At 47.2% G+C, this 21,103-nt stretch overlaps 1 protein-coding gene across 1 annotated transcript in view; it reads left to right on the top strand.

Annotated features, from left to right (window-relative positions):
• The window catches only part of LOC137537297 (zinc finger protein 850-like), a 96,119-nt gene that overhangs the window by 16,053 nt on the left and 58,963 nt on the right, over nucleotides 1-21,103 (top strand). Inside the window, exon 6 of the mRNA XM_068259374.1 lies at nucleotides 17,507-19,723. Coding sequence (XP_068115475.1) covers nucleotides 17,507-19,723 — 2,217 coding nt within the window. The remainder of the gene's footprint in view (nucleotides 1-17,506; nucleotides 19,724-21,103) is intronic.

Below are 21,103 nucleotides of genomic sequence, written 5' to 3'. Positions count from 1 at the left end.
CGTTCCCCTAACATACACATAATCTGGCAGCTGTTCCCCAAAATACACGTAATCTGGCAGCAGCCGTTCCTCTAACATACACCTAATCTGGCAGCTGTTCCCCAAAATACATAACAGCGGTTCCACAAAAATGCAGATAATCTGACAGCAGTTCCCCCAAAATAGGTACCCCCAGCATAGGTAGCCAGTTCTATAGGTGTCCCCAGTATAAGTAGATCGGTGGGCCCCGGCCGCCCTGCCTCCTGGGGGCCCCAGTGCTGAAAAGGAGGGAGGCTAAGCGCAGGAAGGGGGGAAAGTGGGCACAGAGCAGCGGGCGGGGGAAGTCTCCCCCCTCCCTCACCTAGGGGCCCCCCCTTCCATGCTTCACCCCCTCCAGAATTGCAGTCAGCGAGCGGCAGCAGCGGGGAATAGTTTACAGTCCGAGATCGATAGCTCTGCATGCCGCTGGGCTGGTCTGGTCTTCTGCACTGACTGTCCAATCACGCTCTCGCAGTACTTCCTGTGATTGGACATTGCAGTGCAGGAGACCGGACCAGAAGCGGCACGCAGAGCTCTCTGATTCTTTCAAGTGGTAAGTGATTCCTGCGCTCGCTGCTGCTACTGCTGGCTGCAATTTTGGACAGGGGGGAGCGCGGAAGAGGGGGCCCTAGGTGAGGGAGGGGGGAGGCTTGCCCCCCTCCCCGCCGCTCTGTGCCCACTGCCCCCCCTTCCTGCCTGGGGGTCTACTGAGACACCTGCCTACCTAACTGGGGGGGGGGGGGGCGCGGAAGGGGTGGGGGGCCCTACGTGAGGGAGGGGGGGAGGCTTCCCCCCCTCCCCACCGCTCTGTGCCTGCTGCCCCCCCCCTTCCAAGCTGGGGGAAGCTTGCATTTTGTGGGGAAATCTGCCGCCAATCTGAATGCATTTTGTGAAGGGATATCTGCTGCCAATTTTATTGCATTTTGTGGGGGAATATCTGCTGCCAATCTGATTGCATTTCATGGGGGTATCTGCTGCCAATCTGATTGCATTTCGTGGGGGTATCTGCTGCCAATCTGATTGCATTTTGTGGGGGTATCTGCTGCCAATCTTATTGCATTTTTTGGGGGGGATATCTGCTGCCAATCTGATTGCATTTTGTGGGGGTATCTGCTGCCAATCTGATTGCATTTTGTGGGGAAATCTGCAGCCAATCTTATTGCATTCTGTGGGGATATCTGCTGCCTACCTGATTGCATTTTGTTAGGATATCTGCTGCCAATCTGATTGCATTTAGTGGGGATATCTGCTGCCAATCTCATTGCATTTTGTGGGGTATCTGCTGCCAATCTGATTGCATTTTGTGGGGTATCTGCCGCCAACCTGATTGCATTTTGTGGGGTATCTGCCGCCAACCTGATTGCATTTTGTGGGGTATCTGCCGCCAACCTGATTGCATTTTGTGGTGGATATCTGCTGCCAACCTGATTGCATTTTGTGGGGGTATCTGCCGCCAATCTTATTGCATTTTGTGGGGAAATCTGCTGCCATGTGACTACTTGATGAGTTATCATGAGGCATGTAACTACTTGAATATTTTATCTAAATCACGTCCGGGCAGCTGAAACGGTTAAGAAGTGCTTGATAACAGTTCTACAGATGTAGAACTGCAGGCTAGACATGATTGCAGAGTGCAGGCTAGGCATGATTTGTGATGTGCCCCTCCCACCTGCTGAATTCCTCCTTAGAGCCTGCTGCTATCAATACAGCAGGTGTGTTGGTTACCTCAGCAACAGCAATTCCCCTCATACACTGCACTGTCTTGAGGGACCTTCCTAGCTCCTCCTATTATACAACAGGCTTAGAAGGAATCTGCTCTATCTAGTGACTTCTTAAGATGCCAGAGACAGTTCTGCATGGATTTCTAAAAACCTACCAATATTTTGTCTCAGACACTCTTGATAAATCTGGCCCTGTGTGTCCAGCAATTTAACCTTTCCTCTGCTGGACAGAGGACTGGGAAAGTGACACGTAGGGGAGAGGGGGATGGTGATTGGGTGGACAGAGGACTGGGACAGTGACTATGGAAGGGACAGAGGGAGGGTGATTGGGTGGATAGAGGACTGGGACAGTGACACGTAGGAGAGTGGGGGATGGTGATTGGGTTGGACAGAGGACTGGGACAGTGACACGGAGGGGACAGAGGGACAGTGTTTGGGTGGACAGAGAGCTGGGACAGTGACCATGGAAGGGACAGGGGGACGGTGATTGGGTGAACAGAGGACTGGGACAGTGACACGGAGTGGACAGAGGGAGGGTGATTGGGTGGACACAGGACTGGGACAGTGACACGGAGGGGACAGGGTGATGGTGATTGGATGGACAGAGGACTGGGACAGTGACACGGAGGGGACAGGGTGACGGTGATTGGGTGGACAGAGGACTGGGACAGTGACACGGAGTGGACAGAGGGAGGGTGAGTGGGTGGACAGGGACAGTGACACGGAGGGGACAGGTGGATGGTGATTAGGTGGACAGAGGACTGGGACAGTGACACGGAGGGGACAGAGGGACAGTGATTGGGTGGACAGAGAGCTGGGATAGTGACACAGAGGGGACAGAGGGACAGTGATTGAGTGGACAGAGGACTGGGACAGTGACACGGAGGGGACAGAGGGACAGTGATTGGGTGGAAAGAGAGCTGGGACAGTGACACGGAGGGGACAGAGGGACAGTGATTGGGTGGACAGAGAGCTGGGATAGTGACACGGAGGGGACAGAGGGACAGTGATTGAGTGGACAGAGGACTGGGACAGTGACACGGAGGGGACAGAGGGACGGTGATTGAGTGGACAGAGGACTGGGACAGTGACACGGAGGGGACAGAGGGACGGTGATTGAGTGGACAGAGGACTGGGACAGTGACACGGAGGGAACAGAGGGACAGTGATAGGGTGGACAGAGGACTGGGACAGTGACTCGGAGGGGACAGAGGGACAGTGACACGGAGGGACAGAGGGACGGTGATTGAGTGGACAGAGGACTGGGACAGTGACACGGAGGGGACAGAGGGACGGTGATTGAGTGGACAGAGGACTGGGACAGTGACACGGAGGGGACAGAGGGACAGTGATTGGGTGGACAGAGGACTAGGACAGTGACACGGAGGGGACAGAGGGACAGTGATTGGGTGGACAGAGGACTGGGACAGTGACACGGAGGGGACAGAGGGACAGTGATTGGGTGGACAGAGGACTGGGACAGTGACACGGAGGGGACAGAGGGACAGTGATTGGGTGGACAGAGAGCTGGGATAGTGACACGGAGGGGACAGAGGACTGGGACAGTGACACGGAGGGGACAGAGGGACAGTGACACGGAGGGGACAGAGGGACAGTGATTGGGTGGACACACATCATTCAGTTTTTTTCTTTTTAAATATCTGTTCAATTTAAGAATTGCAATTATTTTTTCTGACTGATTGTAACATTTCAATAATCCGACCAATGTACCGCCTACACATATTCAATGTTTCCCCAATGATGATACATGTCAGGTGAATAATGAAACTGCTAATTACACTACAACCCGAAGTATAAAATCAACATTTTAAGGCTCCTATGAAAGTGGGAGGAGTCTTACATTTTTAGCACACGCCCAACTCTGAGTTCAATATGGAGTATTTCTCAAGATACTGGTATAAAAGTGAAACAAGAACAGTAGTAATAGGAATAAAGACAGAAGTACATCAGAACAATTGCTAATGGAACCTCTGAAATCAGGGATATATTAGGCAACCTCTGAAATCAGGGATATATTAGGCAACCTCTGAAATCAGGGATATATTAGGCAACCTCTGAAATCAGGGATATATTAGGCAAGCAAAAGTTAACACACAAAATACTTCTACTCAGATTCAGTTGTATGATCCAGCCTGAATGTAAAGACAAGCTGGAGGCGATCTAGCCTATGTAAACTACATGCTTAGAGCCAGAACAAGAAACCCCTCTACCTAGCACCACATTGTGACTACCCTATTCTCAGAGTGGTGCACTGTTTCTTTTTCTGAATATAAGCATTTATTATATCAGCCCTAGCACATTCTATTTAGATCCGAGAAGAAAAACTAACTATAACAAGTAACTTGTCTATATACCTTATCTAAAGTTTAGAGAGTTTACACAGCAAATCTAGCTGCACACAGCTTCAACAGAATATGATTATTTATTCCTGTGATACAATGAGGGCAGCCATGTTCTGTTTGTCACATTGTCACAGGCTGAGGGCTGGAGATGCTATCAGCTTGCCTGTGTGTAAATTCAGTCCCCTCTCCTCTTCCCTCCTTCCCTCTGCCTCTGAAATCAATGGCTAGTAACCTCCTTCTGCCCAGACTGAGCTCCCATAAGCCCTTGCTACAGTGCCAAGGCACAAAAGGAGCTGTGGGCGAGGCTTGTTTCGTTTATAGGGAATTAGGGTATTAAAACAAAACAAAAAAAGTATTTGGCTTGAGGAATGCTCTATAAACTATATGAAAGGAACACAATTATGCAATGAGTAAGTTTATCTCGGATCCACTTTAAGTTGCAGCTTGGGTATCGTTTTATATTGACAATAAAGGAAAATAATATCCCAATATAAATGGGTGTTTCCAGCGTGCACTTTGGAAAAATCCACCTCTGACTATGACTATAATTATCACGAATATAATAATCAAATATCCAAGCTGCTACTTAAATAATATCAATATAATGAAAACCTTTATAGTTATCAAATGGATGGAGTCTATGATCTCCTAGAGGTATATCTCCTTAGGCGTGTCTCTGAATCTCAAGAGGTCTCCCCTCTTAGGTGTCAGAGTCTTATAAGGGTGTTGTCAGGTGTTCTGTGTTTTGTTTGATGACTAGGCCTCCTATTTTATGTCCCATCATTATCTATAAACCTGCCCTAAAGATTAGCTTTTAACAAATCAATATTCAGTAGGTGTGTCCACCCGATTAGTAAATCCTATACAATAATTTGCAAGTGTCTCTGCATCCCATGTCCCTGTGTGTGGGTGTCCGTGTGTGTGTAGTGTGTGTACAGTGTGTGTGTAGTGTGTTTGTGTGTTCAGTGTGTGTGTGTGTGTGTGTGTGTGTGTACAGTGTGTGTGTACAGTGTGTGTACAGTGTGTGTGTGTGTGTGTGTGTACAGTGTGTGTGTACAGTGTGTGTACAGTGTGTGTGTGTGTGTACAGTGTGTGTGTGTACAGTGTGTGTGTACAGTGTGTGTGTACAGTGTGTGTGTACAGTGTGTGTACAGTGTGTGTACAGTGTGTGTGTGTGTGTGTGTGTGTGTGTGTGTGTGTGTGTGTGTGTGTGTGTATAGTGTGTGTATAGTGTGTGTGTGTGTGTGTGTGTGTGTGTGTGTGTGTGTGTGTGTGTACAGTGTGTGTGTGTACAGTGTGTGTGTGTGTGTGTGTGTGTACAGTGTGTGTGTGTGTGTACAGTGTGTGTGTGTGTGTGTGTGTGTGTGTGTGTGTGTGTGTACAGTGTGTGTGTGTGTGTGTCCGTGTGGGTGTGTACAGTGTGTGTGGGTGTGTACAGTGTGTGTGTGGGTGTCCGTGTGTGTGTGTGTAGTGTGTAGTGTGTGTGTGTGTGTACAGTGTGTGTGTGTGTGTGTACAGTGTGTGTGTGTGTGTGTGTAGTGTGTGTGTACAGTGTGTGTACAGTGTGTGTACAGTGTGTGTACAGTGTGTGTACAGTGTGTGTACAGTGTGTGTACAGTGTGTGTACAGTGTGTGTACAGTGTGTGTACAGTGTGTGTGTGTGTGTACAGTGTGTGTGTGTACAGTGTGTGTGTGTGTGCAGTGTGTGTGTACAGTGTGTGTGTGTGTGTGTACAGTGTGTGTGTGTGTGTGTGTGTGTGTGTGTACAGTGTGTGTGTGGGTGTCTCTGCTTCCAGACCTGACAGTTTGCTGTCTATGAACCTCATTGCGTGGTGGGATATAACAGATTTTTCCATCTGCCAAGCAAGCAATATCTCCCTGTGTGCATATAGTTTGGACAGCGATGGTGGATGGGCAATTGGGAGGCGTCTGTGCACACTTTGCGAAGGGGAGGGGGGGGGCTGCCGTGGCTTAGCGCCCATTTTTTTAATGGGCGGGTTTTTTTATTAGTAAACTGTAATTCCCCTGAGCGTGCAATGTTTTCCATCACCTGTAGATGCCACCATTGGCTTGCTTTTGGATTTCACTGACTCTGCAATGGTAATACCTTCCAGTAGGGGTGCTATTGGATTTTAAGAATATATCATAATGAAAACAGAGCAGTATTGCTCAACTGGTAATCTAAGGTAAATTATCTTGTTAGTAAACCCTTCAGAGCAGCCGATAGTTAATCCATTCAGTATACATTGAGATTGACCGTGTCTACGTTTACCTATTGGGATAACCATTCACCATACTCTGTACAGCTACAGGTTAGTCAGCAGGGAAAATGTATATCTTCTTATGATTAATGGTATATTTATATACTACCTATTTGACTATTTAAAGGGCATACATTGACATTTTATCATTACCTATACAACATTCTACACATGGTGATCCATATGTTCTTATTAATAAGGATATTCAAATATGCCGGTCTCTATTTAATCTGACATTCCTTAACTTCAAACTATTCTTAAGGCCACATACACACATCAGACTATAGTCTTTGGAAAATGAAAGATCACAGACCAATCTTACCCCCCTCCATGTAGTATGAGAGCCATACCTACACAGTCTATTCTATGGAGCTGCACTCCCCATCAGACAGAGATCTTACCCCCCTTCCATGTAGTATGAGGGCCATACCTACACAGTCTATTCTATGGAGCTGCACTCCCCATCAGACAGAAATCTTACCCCCTTCCATGTAGTATGAGAGCCACACCTACACAGTCTATTCTATGGAGCTGCACTCCCCATCAGACAGAAATCTTACCCCCTTCCATGTAGTATGAGAGCCACACCTACACAGTCTATTCTATGGAGCTGCACTCCCCATCAGACAGAAATCTTACCCCCTTCCTTGTAGTATGAGAGCCACACCTACACAGTCTATTCTATGGAGCTGCACTCCCCATCAGACAGAAATCTTACCCCCTTCCATGTAGTATGAGAGCCACACCTACACAGTCTATTCTATGGAGCTGCACTCCCCATCAGACAGAGATCTTACCCCCTTCCATGTAGTATGAGAGCCACACCTACACAGTCTATTCTATGGAGCTGCACTCCCCATCAGACAGAGATCTTACCCCCCTTCCATGTAGTATGAGGGCCATACCTACACAGTCTATTCTATGGAGCTGCACTCCCCATCAGACAGAAATCTTACCCCCTTCCATGTAGTATGAGAGCCACACCTACACAGTCTATTCTATGGAGCTGCACTCCCCCATCAGACAGAAATCTTACCCCCTTCCATGTAGTATGAGAGCCACACCTACACAGTCTATTCTATGGAGCTGCTCTCCCCCATCAGACAGAAATCTTACCCCCTTCCATGTAGTATGAGAGCCATACCTACACAGTCTATTCTATGGAGCTGCACTCCCCATCAGACAGAAATCTTACCCCCTTCCATGTAGTATGAGAGCCACACCTACACAGTCTATTCTATGGAGCTGCACTCCCCCATCAGACAGAAATCTTACCCCCTTCCATGTAGTATGAGAGCCACACCTACACAGTCTATTCTATGGAGCTGCTCTCCCCCATCAGACAGAAATCTTACCCCCTTCCATGTAGTATGAGAGCCACACCTACACAGTCTATTCTATGGAGCTGCACTCCCCATCAGACAGAGATCTTACCCCCTTCCATGTAGTATGAGAGCCACACCTACACAGTCTATTCTATGGAGCTGCACTCCCCATCAGACAGAAATCTTACCCCCTTCCATGTAGTATGAGAGTCACACCTACACAGTCTATTCTATGGAGCTGCACTCCCCATCAGACAGAGATCTTACCCCCCTTCCATGTAGTATGAGGGCCATACCTACACAGTCTATTCTATGGAGCTGCACTCCCCATCAGACAGAAATCTTACCCCCTTCCATGTAGTATGAGAGCCACACCTACACAGTCTATTCTATGGAGCTGCACTCCCCCATCAGACAGAAATCTTACCCCCTTCCATGTAGTATGAGAGCCACACCTACACAGTCTATTCTATGGAGCTGCTCTCCCCCATCAGACAGAAATCTTACCCCCTTCCATGTAGTATGAGAGCCATACCTACACAGTCTATTCTATGGAGCTGCACTCCCCATCAGACAGAAATCTTACCCCCTTCCATGTAGTATGAGAGCCACACCTACACAGTCTATTCTATGGAGCTGCACTCCCCCATCAGACAGAAATCTTACCCCCTTCCATGTAGTATGAGAGCCACACCTACACAGTCTATTCTATGGAGCTGCTCTCCCCCATCAGACAGAAATCTTACCCCCTTCCATGTAGTATGAGAGCCATACCTACACAGTCTATTCTATGGAGCTGCACTCCCCATCAGACAGAAATCTTACCCCCTTCCATGTAGTATGAGAGCCACACCTACACAGTCTATTCTATGGAGCTGCACTCCCCATCAGACAGAAATCTTACCCCCTTCCATGTAGTATGAGAGCCACACCTACACAGTCTATTCTATGGAGCTGCACTCCCCATCAGACAGACATCTTACCCCCTTCCATCTAGTATGAGAGCCACACCTACACAGTCTATTCTATGGAGTTGCACTCCTCATCAGACAGAAATCTTACCCCCTTCCATGTAGTATGAGAGCCACACCTACACAGTCTATTCTATGGAGCTGCACTCCCCATCAGACAGAAATCTTACCCCCTTCCATGTAGTATGAGAGCCATACCTACACAGTCTATTCTATGGAGCTGCACTCCCCATCAGACAGAAATCTTACCCCCTTCCATGTAGTATGAGAGCCACACCTACACAGTCTATTCTATGGAGCTGCACTCCCCATCAGACAGAAATCTTACCCCCTTCCATGTAGTATGAGAGCCATACTCTACACAGTCTATTCTATGGAGCTGAACTCCACTTCCGACAGAAATCTTACCCCCTTCCATGTAGTATGAGAGCCACACCTACAGTCTATTCTATGGAGCTGCACTCCCAATCAGACAGAAATCTTACCCCCTTCCATGTAGTATGAGAGCCATACCTACACAGTCTATTCTATGGAGCTGCACTCCCCATCAGACAGAAATCTTACCCCCTTCCATGTAGTATGAGAGCCACACCTACACAGTCTATTCTATGGAGCTGCACTCCCCATCAGACAGAAATCTTACCCCCCTTCCATGTAGTATGAGAGCCATACCTACACAGTCTATTCTATGGAGCTGAACTCCCCATCAGACAAGAAATATTACCCCCTTCCATGTAGTATGAGAGCCACACCTACACAGTCTATTCTATGGAGCTGCACTCCCCATCAGACAGAAATCTTACCCCCTTCCATGTAGTATGAGAGCCACACCTACACAGTCTATTCTATGGAGCTGCACTCCCCATCAGACAGAAATCTTACCCCCTTCCATGTAGTATGAGAGCCACACCTACACAGTCTATTCTATGGAGCTGCACTCCCCATCAGACAGAGATCTTACCCCCTTCCATGTAGTATGAGAGCCACACCTACACAGTCTATTCTATGGAGCTGCACTCCCCATCAGACAGAAATCTTACCCCCTTCCATGTAGTATGAGAGCCACACCTACACAGTCTATTCTATGGAGCTGCACTCCCCATCAGACAGAGATCTTACCACCCTTCCATGTAGTATGAGAGCCACACCTACACAGTCTATTCTATGGAGCTGCACTCCCCATCAGACAGAAATCTTACCCCCTTCCATGTAGTATGAGAGCCACACCTACACAGTCTATTCTATGGAGCTGCACTCCCCATCAGACAGAAATCTTACCCCCTTCCATGTAGTATGAGAGCCATACTCTACACAGTCTATTCTATGGAGCTGCACTCCCCCATCAGATAGAGATCTTACCCCCTTCCATGTAGTATGAGAGCCATACCTACACAGTCTATTCTATGGAGCTGCACTCCCCATCAGACAGAGATCTTACCCCCTTCCATGTAGTATGAGAGCCACACCTACACAGTCTATTCTATGGAGCTGCACTCCCCATCAGACAGAGATCTTACCACCCTTCCATGTAGTATGAGAGCCACACCTACACAGTCTATTGTATGGAGCTGCACTCCCCCATCAGACAGAAATCTTACCCCCTTCCATGTAGTATGAGAGCCACACCTACACAGTCTATTCTATGGAGCTGCACTCCCCATCAGACAGAAATCTTACCCCCTTCCATGTAGTATGAGAGCCATACCTACACAGTCTATTCTATGGAGCTGCACTCCCCCATCAGATAGAGATCTTACCCCCTTCCATGTAGTATGAGAGCCATACCTACACAGTCTATTCTATGGAGCTGAACTCCCCATCAGACAAATCTTACCCCCTTCCATGTAGTATGAGAGCCATACCTACACAGTCTATTCTATGGAGCTGAACTCCCCATCAGACAGAAATCTTACCCCCTTCCATGTAGTATGAGAGCCACACCTACACAGTCTATTCTATGGAGCTGCACTCCCCATCAGACAGAAATCTTACCCCCTTCCATGTAGTATGAGAGCCACACCTACACAGTCTATTCTATGGAGCTGCACTCCCCATCAGACAGAAATCTTACCCCCTTCCATGTAGTATGAGAGCCACACCTACACAGTCTATTCTATGGAGCTGCACTCCCCATCAGACAGAAATCTCACCCCCTTCCATGTAGTATGAGAGCCACACCTACACAGTCTATTCTATGGAGCTGCACTCCCCATCAGACAGAAATCTTACCCCCTTCCATGTAGTATGAGAGCCACACCTACACAGTCTATTCTATGGAGCTGCACTCCCCATCAGACAGAGATCTTACCCCCTTCCATGTAGTATGAGAGCCACACCCACGCAGTCTATTCTATGGAGCTGCACTCCCCATCAGACAGAAATCTTACCCCCTTCCATGTAGTATGAGAGCCATACCTACACAGTCTATTCTATGGAGCTGCACTCCCCATCAGACAGAAATCTTACCCCCTTCCGTGTAGTATGAGAGCCACACCTACACAGTCTATTCTATGGAGCTGCACTCCCCATCAGATAGAGATCTTACCCCCTTCCATGTAGTATGAGAGCCACACCTACACAGTCTATTCTATGGAGCTGCACTCCCCATCAGACAGAAATCTTACCCCCTTCCATGTAGTATGAGAGCCACACCTACACAGTCTATTCTATGGAGCTGCACTCCCCCATCAGATAGAGATCTTACCCCCTTCCATGTAGTATGAGAGCCACACCTACACAGTCTATTCTATGGAGCTGCACTCCCCATCAGACAGAAATCTTACCCCCTTCCATGTAGTATGAGAGCCACACCTACACAGTCTATTCTATGGAGCTGCACTCCCCATCAGACAGAAATCTTACCCCCTTCCATGTAGTATGAGAGCCACACCTACACAGTCTATTCTATGGAGCTGCACTCCCCCATCAGATAGAGATCTTACCCCCTTCCATGTAGTATGAGAGCCATACCTACACAGTCTATTCTATGGAGCTGCACTCCCCATCAGACAGAGATCTTACCCCCTTCCATGTAGTATGAGAGCCACACCTACACAGTCTATTCTATGGAGCTGCACTCCCCATCAGACAGAAATCTTACCCCCTTCCATGTAGTATGAGAGCCACACCTACACAGTCTATTCTATGGAGCTGCACTCCCCATCAGACAGAAATCTTACCCCCTTCCATGTAGTATGAGAGCCACACCTACACAGTCTATTCTATGGAGCTGCACTCCCCCATCAGATAGAGATCTTACCCCCTTCCATGTAGTATGAGAGCCATACCTACACAGTCTATTCTATGGAGCTGCACTCCCCATCAGACAGAGATCTTACCCCCTTCCATGTAGTATGAGAGCCACACCTACACAGTCTATTCTATGGAGCTGCACTCCCCATCAGACAGAAATCTTACCCCCTTCCATGTAGTATGAGAGCCATACCTACACAGTCTATTCTATGGAGCTGCACTCCCCATCAGACAGAAATCTTACCCCCTTCCATGTAGTATGAGAGCCATACCTACACAGTCTATTCTATGGAGCTGAGCGCCCCATCAGACAGAAATCTTACCCCCTTCCATGTAGTATGAGAGCCACACCTACACAGTCTATTCTATGGAGCTGCACTCCCCATCAGACAGAAATCTTACCCCCTTCCATGTAGTATGAGAGCCATACCTACACAGTCTATTCTATGGAGCTGAACTCCCCATCAGACAGAAATATTTGCAAGATGCTGCACACACAGATGCTGTACAGACACAAAAGATCAGTATCTGCAAAAGATCTGTTCCTGCCAAAGATCTGTTCCTGCAAATTGCATTCATAGTCTGTCCGATCTGCAGATCATCATACACACCTTGTTTAACCGACATTTATCTGCAGATCAGACAATCATCTGCAGATCTGAAAATCCATCCTGGTGGATCTGATCTGCAGATGAATGTCAGTTAAACAAGGTGTGTATGATGATCTGCAGATCTCATAGACTATGAATGCAATTTGCAGGAACAGATCGTTTGCAGCAACAGATCTTTTGTGTCTGTACAGCATCTTTGTGTGCAGCATCTTGCAAAGATTTCTGTCTGGTGGGAAGTTCAGCTCCATAGAATAGACTGTGTAGGTACATGGAAGGGGGTAAGATAGGTCTGTGATCTTTCATTTTCCAAAGACTATAGTCTGATGTGTGTATGCACCCTTAGCCTTCACAACCCAAGCTTGGTTTACAAACTGCTTCATGGTTACACACATACTTAAAGGATACCCAAGGTGACATGATGAGACAGACATGGGTATGTACAGTGCCTAGCACACAAATAACTGTGCTGTCTTCCTATTTTTTCTTTCTCTTTCTCTTCATGAGAGTTAAATATCAGGTATGTAAGTGGCTGACTCAGTCCTGAGACAGGAAGTGACTACAGTGTGACTCTCACTGATAAGAAATTCCACCTGTAAAACAATTTCCTAGCAGAAAAGGGCTTCTGAGAGCAGGAAAGCGATAAAAAGGGTCAATAGTTCATAGATTTTAGCTCTGGCACACTTCAAAGAATGTGTCATTGAGCAAAAACAATAAAACTGTTAAAATGTAAAAATAGAGGAGAATTAGGAGAAGGAAGATAGATACAGTTGTTTATTTCATTAGTTTATTTTAGCCTCGAGTGTCCTTTAAGTCGAGATTCTAAGATTTGTTTGAAGTTAACACTATTGCTGCATCTTAAATAAACTGTCTCTCTGTTTCACTGACTATCTTCTAGCTAAAACCAAAACTGGATAGACTTACTAGGCTGTGTATATTAATAAATTGACAATCTAACACACACCATACAATCTTTAAAAAAAAATTTTGCACTCCCCATCAGACAGAAATCTTACCCCCTTCCGTGTAGTATGAGAGCCACACCTACACAGTCTATTCTATGGAGCTGCACTCCCCATCAGACAGAAATCTTACCCCCTTCCATGTAGTATGAGAGCCACACCTACACAGTCTATTCTGTGGAGCTGCACTCCCCATCAGACAGAAATCTTACCCCCTTCCATGTAGTATGAGAGCCACACCTACACAGTCTATTCTATGGAGCTGCACTCCCCATCAGATAGAGATCTTACCCCCTTCCATGTAGTATGAGAGCCACACCTACACAGTCTATTCTATGGAGCTGCACTCCCCATCAGACAGAAATCTTACCCCCTTCCATGTAGTATGAGAGCCACACCTACACAGTCTATTCTATGGAGCTGCACTCCCCCATCAGATAGAGATCTTACCCCCTTCCATGTAGTATGAGAGCCATACCTACACAGTCTATTCTATGGAGCTGCACTCCCCATCAGACAGAAATCTTACCCCCTTCCATGTAGTATGAGAGCCATACCTACACAGTCTATTCTATGGAGCTGCACTCCCCATCAGACAGAAATCTTACCCCCTTCCATGTAGTATGAGAGCCATACCTACACAGTCTATTCTATGGAGCTGCACTCCCCCATCAGATAGAGATCTTACCCCCTTCCATGTAGTATGAGAGCCATACCTACACAGTCTATTCTATGGAGCTGCACTCCCCATCAGACAGAGATCTTACCCCCTTCCATGTAGTATGAGAGCCACACCCACGCAGTCTATTCTATGGAGCTGCACTCCCCATCAGACAGAAATCTTACCCCCTTCCATGTAGTATGAGAGCCACACCTACACAGTCTATTCTATGGAGCTGCACTCCCCATCAGACAGAAATCTTACCCCCTTCCATGTAGTATGAGAGCCACACCTACACAGTCTATTCTATGGAGCTGCACTCCCCCATCAGATAGAGATCTTACCCCCTTCCATGTAGTATGAGAGCCATACCTACACAGTCTATTCTATGGAGCTGCACTCCCCATCAGACAGAGATCTTACCCCCTTCCATGTAGTATGAGAGCCACACCTACACAGTCTATTCTATGGAGCTGCACTCCCCATCAGACAGAAATCTTACCCCCTTCCATGTAGTATGAGAGCCATACCTACACAGTCTATTCTATGGAGCTGCACTCCCCATCAGACAGAAATCTTACCCCCTTCCATGTAGTATGAGAGCCATACCTACACAGTCTATTCTATGGAGCTGCACTCCCCCATCAGATAGAGATCTTACCCCCTTCCATGTAGTATGAGAGCCATACCTACACAGTCTATTCTATGGAGCTGCACTCCACATCAGATAGAAATCTTACCCCCTTCCATGTAGTATGAGAGCCATACCTACACAGTCTATTCTATGGAGCTGCACTCCCCATCAGACAGAGATCTTACCCCCTTCCATGTAGTATGAGAGCCACACCCACACAGTCTATTCTATGGAGCTGCACTCCCCATCAGACAGAAATCTTACCCCCTTCCATGTAGTATGAGAGCCACACCTACACAGTCTATTCTATGGAGCTGCACTCCCCATCAGACAGAAATCTTACCCCCTTCCATGTAGTATGAGAGCCACACCTACACAGTCTATTCTATGGAGCTGCACTCCCCATCAGACAGAAATCTTACCCCCTTCCTTGTAGTATGAGAGCCACACCTACACAGTCTATTCTATGGAGCTGCACTCCCCCATCAGATAGAGATCTTACCCCCTTCCATGTAGTATGAGAGCCATACCTACACAGTCTATTCTATGGAGCTGAGCGCCCCATCAGACAGAAATCTTACCCCCTTCCATGTAGTATGAGAGCCACACCTACACAGTCTATTCTATGGAGCTGCACTCCCCATCAGACAGAAATCTTACCCCCTTCCATGTAGTATGAGAGCCATACCTACACAGTCTATTCTATGGAGCTGAACTCCCCATCAGACAGAAATATTTGCAAGATGCTGCACACACAGATGCTGTACAGACACAAAAGATCAGTATCTGCAAAAGATCTGTTCCTGCCAAAGATCTGTTCCTGCAAATTGCATTCATAGTCTGTCCGATCTGCAGATCATCATACACACCTTGTTTAACCGACATTCATCTGCAGATCAGACAATCATCTGCAGATCTGAAAATCCATCCTGGTGGATCTGATCTGCAGATGAATGTCAGTTAAACAAGGTGTGTATGATGATCTGCAGATCTCATAGACTATGAATGCAATTTGCAGGAACAGATCGTTTGCAGCAACAGATCTTTTGTGTCTGTACAGCATCTTTGTGTGCAGCATCTTGCAAAGATTTCTGTCTGGTGGGAAGTTCAGCTCCATAGAATAGACTGTGTAGGTACATGGAAGGGGGTAAGATAGGTCTGTGATCTTTCATTTTCCAAAGACTATAGTCTGATGTGTGTATGCACCCTTAGCCTTCACAACCCAAGCTTGGTTTACAAACTGCTTCATGGTTACACACATACTTAAAGGATACCCGAGGTGACATGATGAGACAGACATGGGTATGTACAGTGCCTAGCACACAAATAACTGTGCTGTCTTCCTATTTTTTCTTTCTCTTTCTCTTCATGAGAGTTAAATATCAGGTATGTAAGTGGCTGACTCAGTCCTGAGACAGGAAGTGACTACAGTGTGACTCTCACTGATAAGAAATTCCACCTGTAAAACAATTTCCTAGCAGAAAAGGGCTTCTGAGAGCAGGAAAGCGATAAAAAGGGTCAATAGTTCATAGATTTTAGCTCTGGCACACTTCAAAGAATGTGTCATTGAGCAAAAACAATAAAACTGTTAAAATGTAAAAATAGAGGAGAATTAGGAGAAGGAAGATAGATACAGTTGTTTATTTCATTAGTTTATTTTAGCCTCGAGTGTCCTTTAAGTCGAGATTCTAAGATTTGTTTGAAGTTAACACTATTGCTGCATCTTAAATAAACTGTCTCTCTGTTTCACTGACTATCTTCTAGCTAAAACCAAAACTGGATAGACTTACTAGGCTGTGTATATTAATAAATTGACAATCTAACACACACCATACAATCTTTAAAAAAAATTTTTGAAACCTTTTCAGCATTCCTGATTTTTTTTTTGGGGGGGGGGGGGGGGGGGGTGGAGGAGATCCAATCGTGCTTATCGAATTGCCATAAAATCGGATCATTTTATTGTATCGTGTGTGGCCGCCTTAAAGGGCAGGTTCAGGGAGGGGATTAAAAAAATAAATAAATTTCCACTTACCTGGGGCTTCCTCCAGCCCGTGGCAGGCAGGAGGTGCCCTCGCCGCCGCTCCGCAGGCTCCCGGTGGTCTCCGGTGCCCGACCCGACCTGGCCAGGCCGGCTGCCAGGTCGAGCTCTTCTGCGCTCCAAGTCCTTGTACTTCTGCGTCCCACGCCGGCGCTCTGACGTCATCGGACGTCCGCCGGGCTGTACTGCGCAAGCGCAGAACTACTGCGCCTGCGCAGTACAGCCCGGCAGACGTCCGATGAAGTCAGCGCGCCAGCGTGGGACGCAGAAGTGCCAGGAAATGGAGGGCAGAAGAGCCCGACCTGGCAGCCGGCCTGGCCAGGTCGGGTCGGGCACCCGGAGACCACCGGGAGCCTGCGGAGCGGCGGTGAGGGCACCTCCTGCCTGCCATGGGCTGGAGGAAGCCCCAGGTAAGTGGAAATTTATTTTTATTTTTTTAATCCCCTCCCTGAACCTTCCCTTTAAGGCTGATAAGTAGGGATGGTCAATGACATGCCAACATCTCTGAGATGTTGCAGATTGTATGCTAATTATATGCAAAGTTATGCAGCTGCTGCATCTGGTCCATTCCTAATCTGCATAAACTTTGCACCAACTTGGAATTCTCAGCAGCTTACTGACCCTCCCTAATGATAATTGCTCCTCCCCTCAGAATTCTCTAACAGGAAGTGATGTTGTTTCTCTATTTGCAGCGCGGAGTCCCGGCATCAGGAACCTCTCAGAGACTCGTCTCTCTGTATCCACAGACTGTACAACGGATGATGATGTCACTGGACAAGAGTCTCCTGCAGATATCCTGGTGACCCCAAATATTCCCCCAGACTCCCCTCACCTGTCTAACCCCGAGGGGCCTCATACCCAGCACAGCTCTCCCCCTGCTGGAGGGTCTTATTCCTGTTCCACGTGCGGGAAATGTTTTGTGCGGAAATCAAATCTTATCATACATCAGAGATGTCACACTGGTGAGAAGCCCTATTCCTGTGCTGAGTGTGGGAAAGGTTTTGTACATAAATCACATCTTGTCATACATGAGAGATCTCACACTGGTGAGAAGCCCTATTCATGTGCTGAGTGTGGGAAATGTTTTGTATGCAAATCAAAACTTCTTAGACATGAGAGATCACACACAGGTGAGAAGCCCTATTCATGTGCTGAGTGTGGGAAATGTTTTGTATGCAAATCAAAACTTCTTAGACATGAGAGATCACACACAGGTAAGAAGCCTTTTTCATGTGCTGAGTGTGGGAAATATTTTTTTAATAAAACGGATCTTATCAGACATCAAGGATCTCACAATGGAACAGGAGAGAAGTCCTATTCCTGTGCTGAGTGTGGGAAATGTTTTGCACATAAATCACATCTTGTCATTCACGAGAGATCTCACTCTGGTGAGAAGCCTTACTCATGTGCAGAGTGTGGGAAATGTTTTGAATGCAAAGCTAAACTTGTTAGACATGAGAGATCTCACACTGGTGAGAAGCCCTTTTCATGTGCTGAGTGTGGGAAATGTTTTGTATGCAAATCAAAACTTCTCAGACATGAGAGATCACACACAGGTGACATGCCCTATTCATGTTCTGCGTGTGGAAACTGCTTTGTATGCAAATCAGAGCTTGTTAGACATCAGAGATCACACACTGGTGAGAAGCCATATTCATGTTCTGAGTGTGGGAAATGTTTTGTACACAAAACAGATCTTGTCGTACATGAAAGATCTCATACTGGAACTGGAGAAACTTCCCATTCATGTTCTGAGTGTGGGAAATGTTTTGCATATAAATCACAGCTTGTCACACATGTGAGATCTCACACTGGTGAGAAACCATATTCCTGTGCTGAGTGTGGGAAATCTTTTGCAAACAAATCATATCATCTTAGTCACGAGAGATCCCACACTGGTGAGAAGCCGTATTCATGTACTGAGTGTGGGAAATGTTTTAAAATGAAATCCAATCTAGTTAGCCATGAGAAAACCCACAGTGGTGAGAAGCCCTATCCATGTGCTGATTGTGGGAAATGTTTTGCAAGTAGAGCAAAACTTGTCATACACAAGAGATGTCACACTGGTGAGAAGCCATATTCATGTGCTGAGTGTGGGAAATGTTTTGTACAGACATCACATCTTCTCAGTCATAAGAGATCACACACTGGTGAGAAGCCTTATTCATGTTCTAAGTGTGGAAAATGTTTTGTTGACAAATCACATCTTGTCGCACACGAGAGAACTCACACTGGTGAGAAGCCTTATTCGTGTGCTGAGTGTGGGAGGTGTTTTACAAACAAATCAGAGCTTATTAGACATAAAAGAACTCACACTGGTGAAAAGCCTCATTCATGTGCAGAGTGTGGGAAATGTTTTGCTGAGAAAACAAATCTTGTTAGACATGAGAGATCTCACACTGGTGAGAAGCCCTATTCATGTGCTGAGTGTGGGAAATGTTTTGTGCAGAAAACAGATCTTGTCGTACATGAGAGATCTCACACTAGCGAGAAGCCCTATTCATGTGCTGAATGTGGGAAATGCTTTGCACATAAATTACAACTTGTCAGACATGAGAGATTTCACACTAGTGAGAAACCCCATTCGTGTGCCGAGTGTGGGAAATGTTTTATACGGAAATCAGACCTTGTTGTACACAAGAGAACTCACACTGGGGAGAAGCCATATCCATGTGCTGAGTGTGGGAAATGTTTTGCAGTTAGATCACATCTTGTCAGACATGAGAGATATCACTCTGGGGAGAAACCCTATGCATGTGCTGAGTGTGAGAAATGTTTTGCAGATAGATCAGATCTGGTCAGACATGAGAAAACCCACACTGGTAAAAAGCCGTATTTGTGTGCTGAGTGTGGGAAATGCTTTGGACGGAAATCTCATCTGGTCACACATGAGAGAACTCACACTGGTGGTAAATAAGGGTCAGTGCGCCAGATTTATCAATGCATTGCCGTTTTTTTTAAAGAAAACCTGTACTGAAAAAAGTTCCTCTGGGGGTACTCACCTCGGGAGGGGGAAGCCTCTGGACCCTATTGAGGCTTCCCCCGTCCTCCTGTGTCCCACGGCGGTCTCGCTGCAGCCCACGGAACGCACAGGCGACAATTGTCGGGCTGTACAATATTTACCTTCTCCGGCTCCAGCGGGGGCGCTGTTGTGGCTCTTCTGATGGAGATAGGCGAAAATAGCCGACCTCCGTCGGGTCCGCTCTACTGCGCAGATGCAGGAGACTTACGCCTGCGCTGTAGACTGGCCCCGACGGAGATCGGCTATTTTCGCCTATCTTTGTGCAGAGAACGGATACTGCGCCTGCGCTGGAGCCACGGAGGTAAATATTTACATTTCCGCCGCTGTGGGACACAGGAGGATGGGGGAAGCCTCAATAGGATCCGGAGGCTTCCCCCACCCGAGGTGAGTACCCCCAGGGGAGGTTTTTTCATTACAGATTCTCTTCAAACAGTTCTAACCAGCAAAGGGAACAGTTCTGCATGATAAGAAAATTCTTAAATCCTAGTCAATTTAGCAAGAAAAATGCAGATCCATCCCTAAACTGCCACAGGTTAAGAAGTGCTTAATAGCAGTTCTACAGATAGTGCAGCAGTGCAGGCTAGACATGATTTGTGAAGTGCTCCTCCCCCTGCTGAATCCTATGAAGCTGTTCTGTGATGCAATGCAGCAGATGTATTGGTTACCTCCAGCAACAGCAATTTCCCTCACACACTGCACTGTCTGAGAGACCTTCCTAACTCCTCCTAACTCCTCCTATTTAAGTACAGTTTAAGAAGGAAACTGCCCTTTTTAGTGATTCTTACAGAGATCCTTTATCAAAATAAATATCCCCTGGGGGGTACTCACCTCGGGAGGGGGAAGCCTCAGGGTCCCAATGCGGCTTCCCCCATACCTGTAGCTGCAGGCAGTCCAGTGCAGGCCCCCCCTGAGGTATCCCGGAATCCTCCCCCGACAAGCCTGACAAGGTTTGATATATTTACCTTTCCTGGCTCCAGCGGGGGGCGCTGTTGTGGCTCTCCGCATGGAAATAACTGATCTCTGTCGGGTCCACTGTACTATGCAGGCCCTGGAGACTTGCGCCTGCGCAGTAGAGCGGCCCCGACAGCGATCGGCTATTTCCATCTATCTCTGAGCGGAGAGCCGATACTGCGCTGGAGCCAGGAAGGTAAATTTTTACATCCCCGCTGTTCGGAGGGGCACAGCGAGACCGCCGTGGGACACAGAAGTACGTGGGAAGCCTCGATAGGATCCGGAGGCTTCCCCCTACTGAGGTGAGTACCCCCAG

Source organism: Hyperolius riggenbachi, chromosome 10 (assembly GCF_040937935.1).
Source record: "Hyperolius riggenbachi isolate aHypRig1 chromosome 10, aHypRig1.pri, whole genome shotgun sequence".
NCBI classification, from domain to species: domain Eukaryota; kingdom Metazoa; phylum Chordata; class Amphibia; order Anura; family Hyperoliidae; genus Hyperolius; species Hyperolius riggenbachi.
This window is presented reverse-complemented; position numbering and strand designations above follow the sequence as displayed.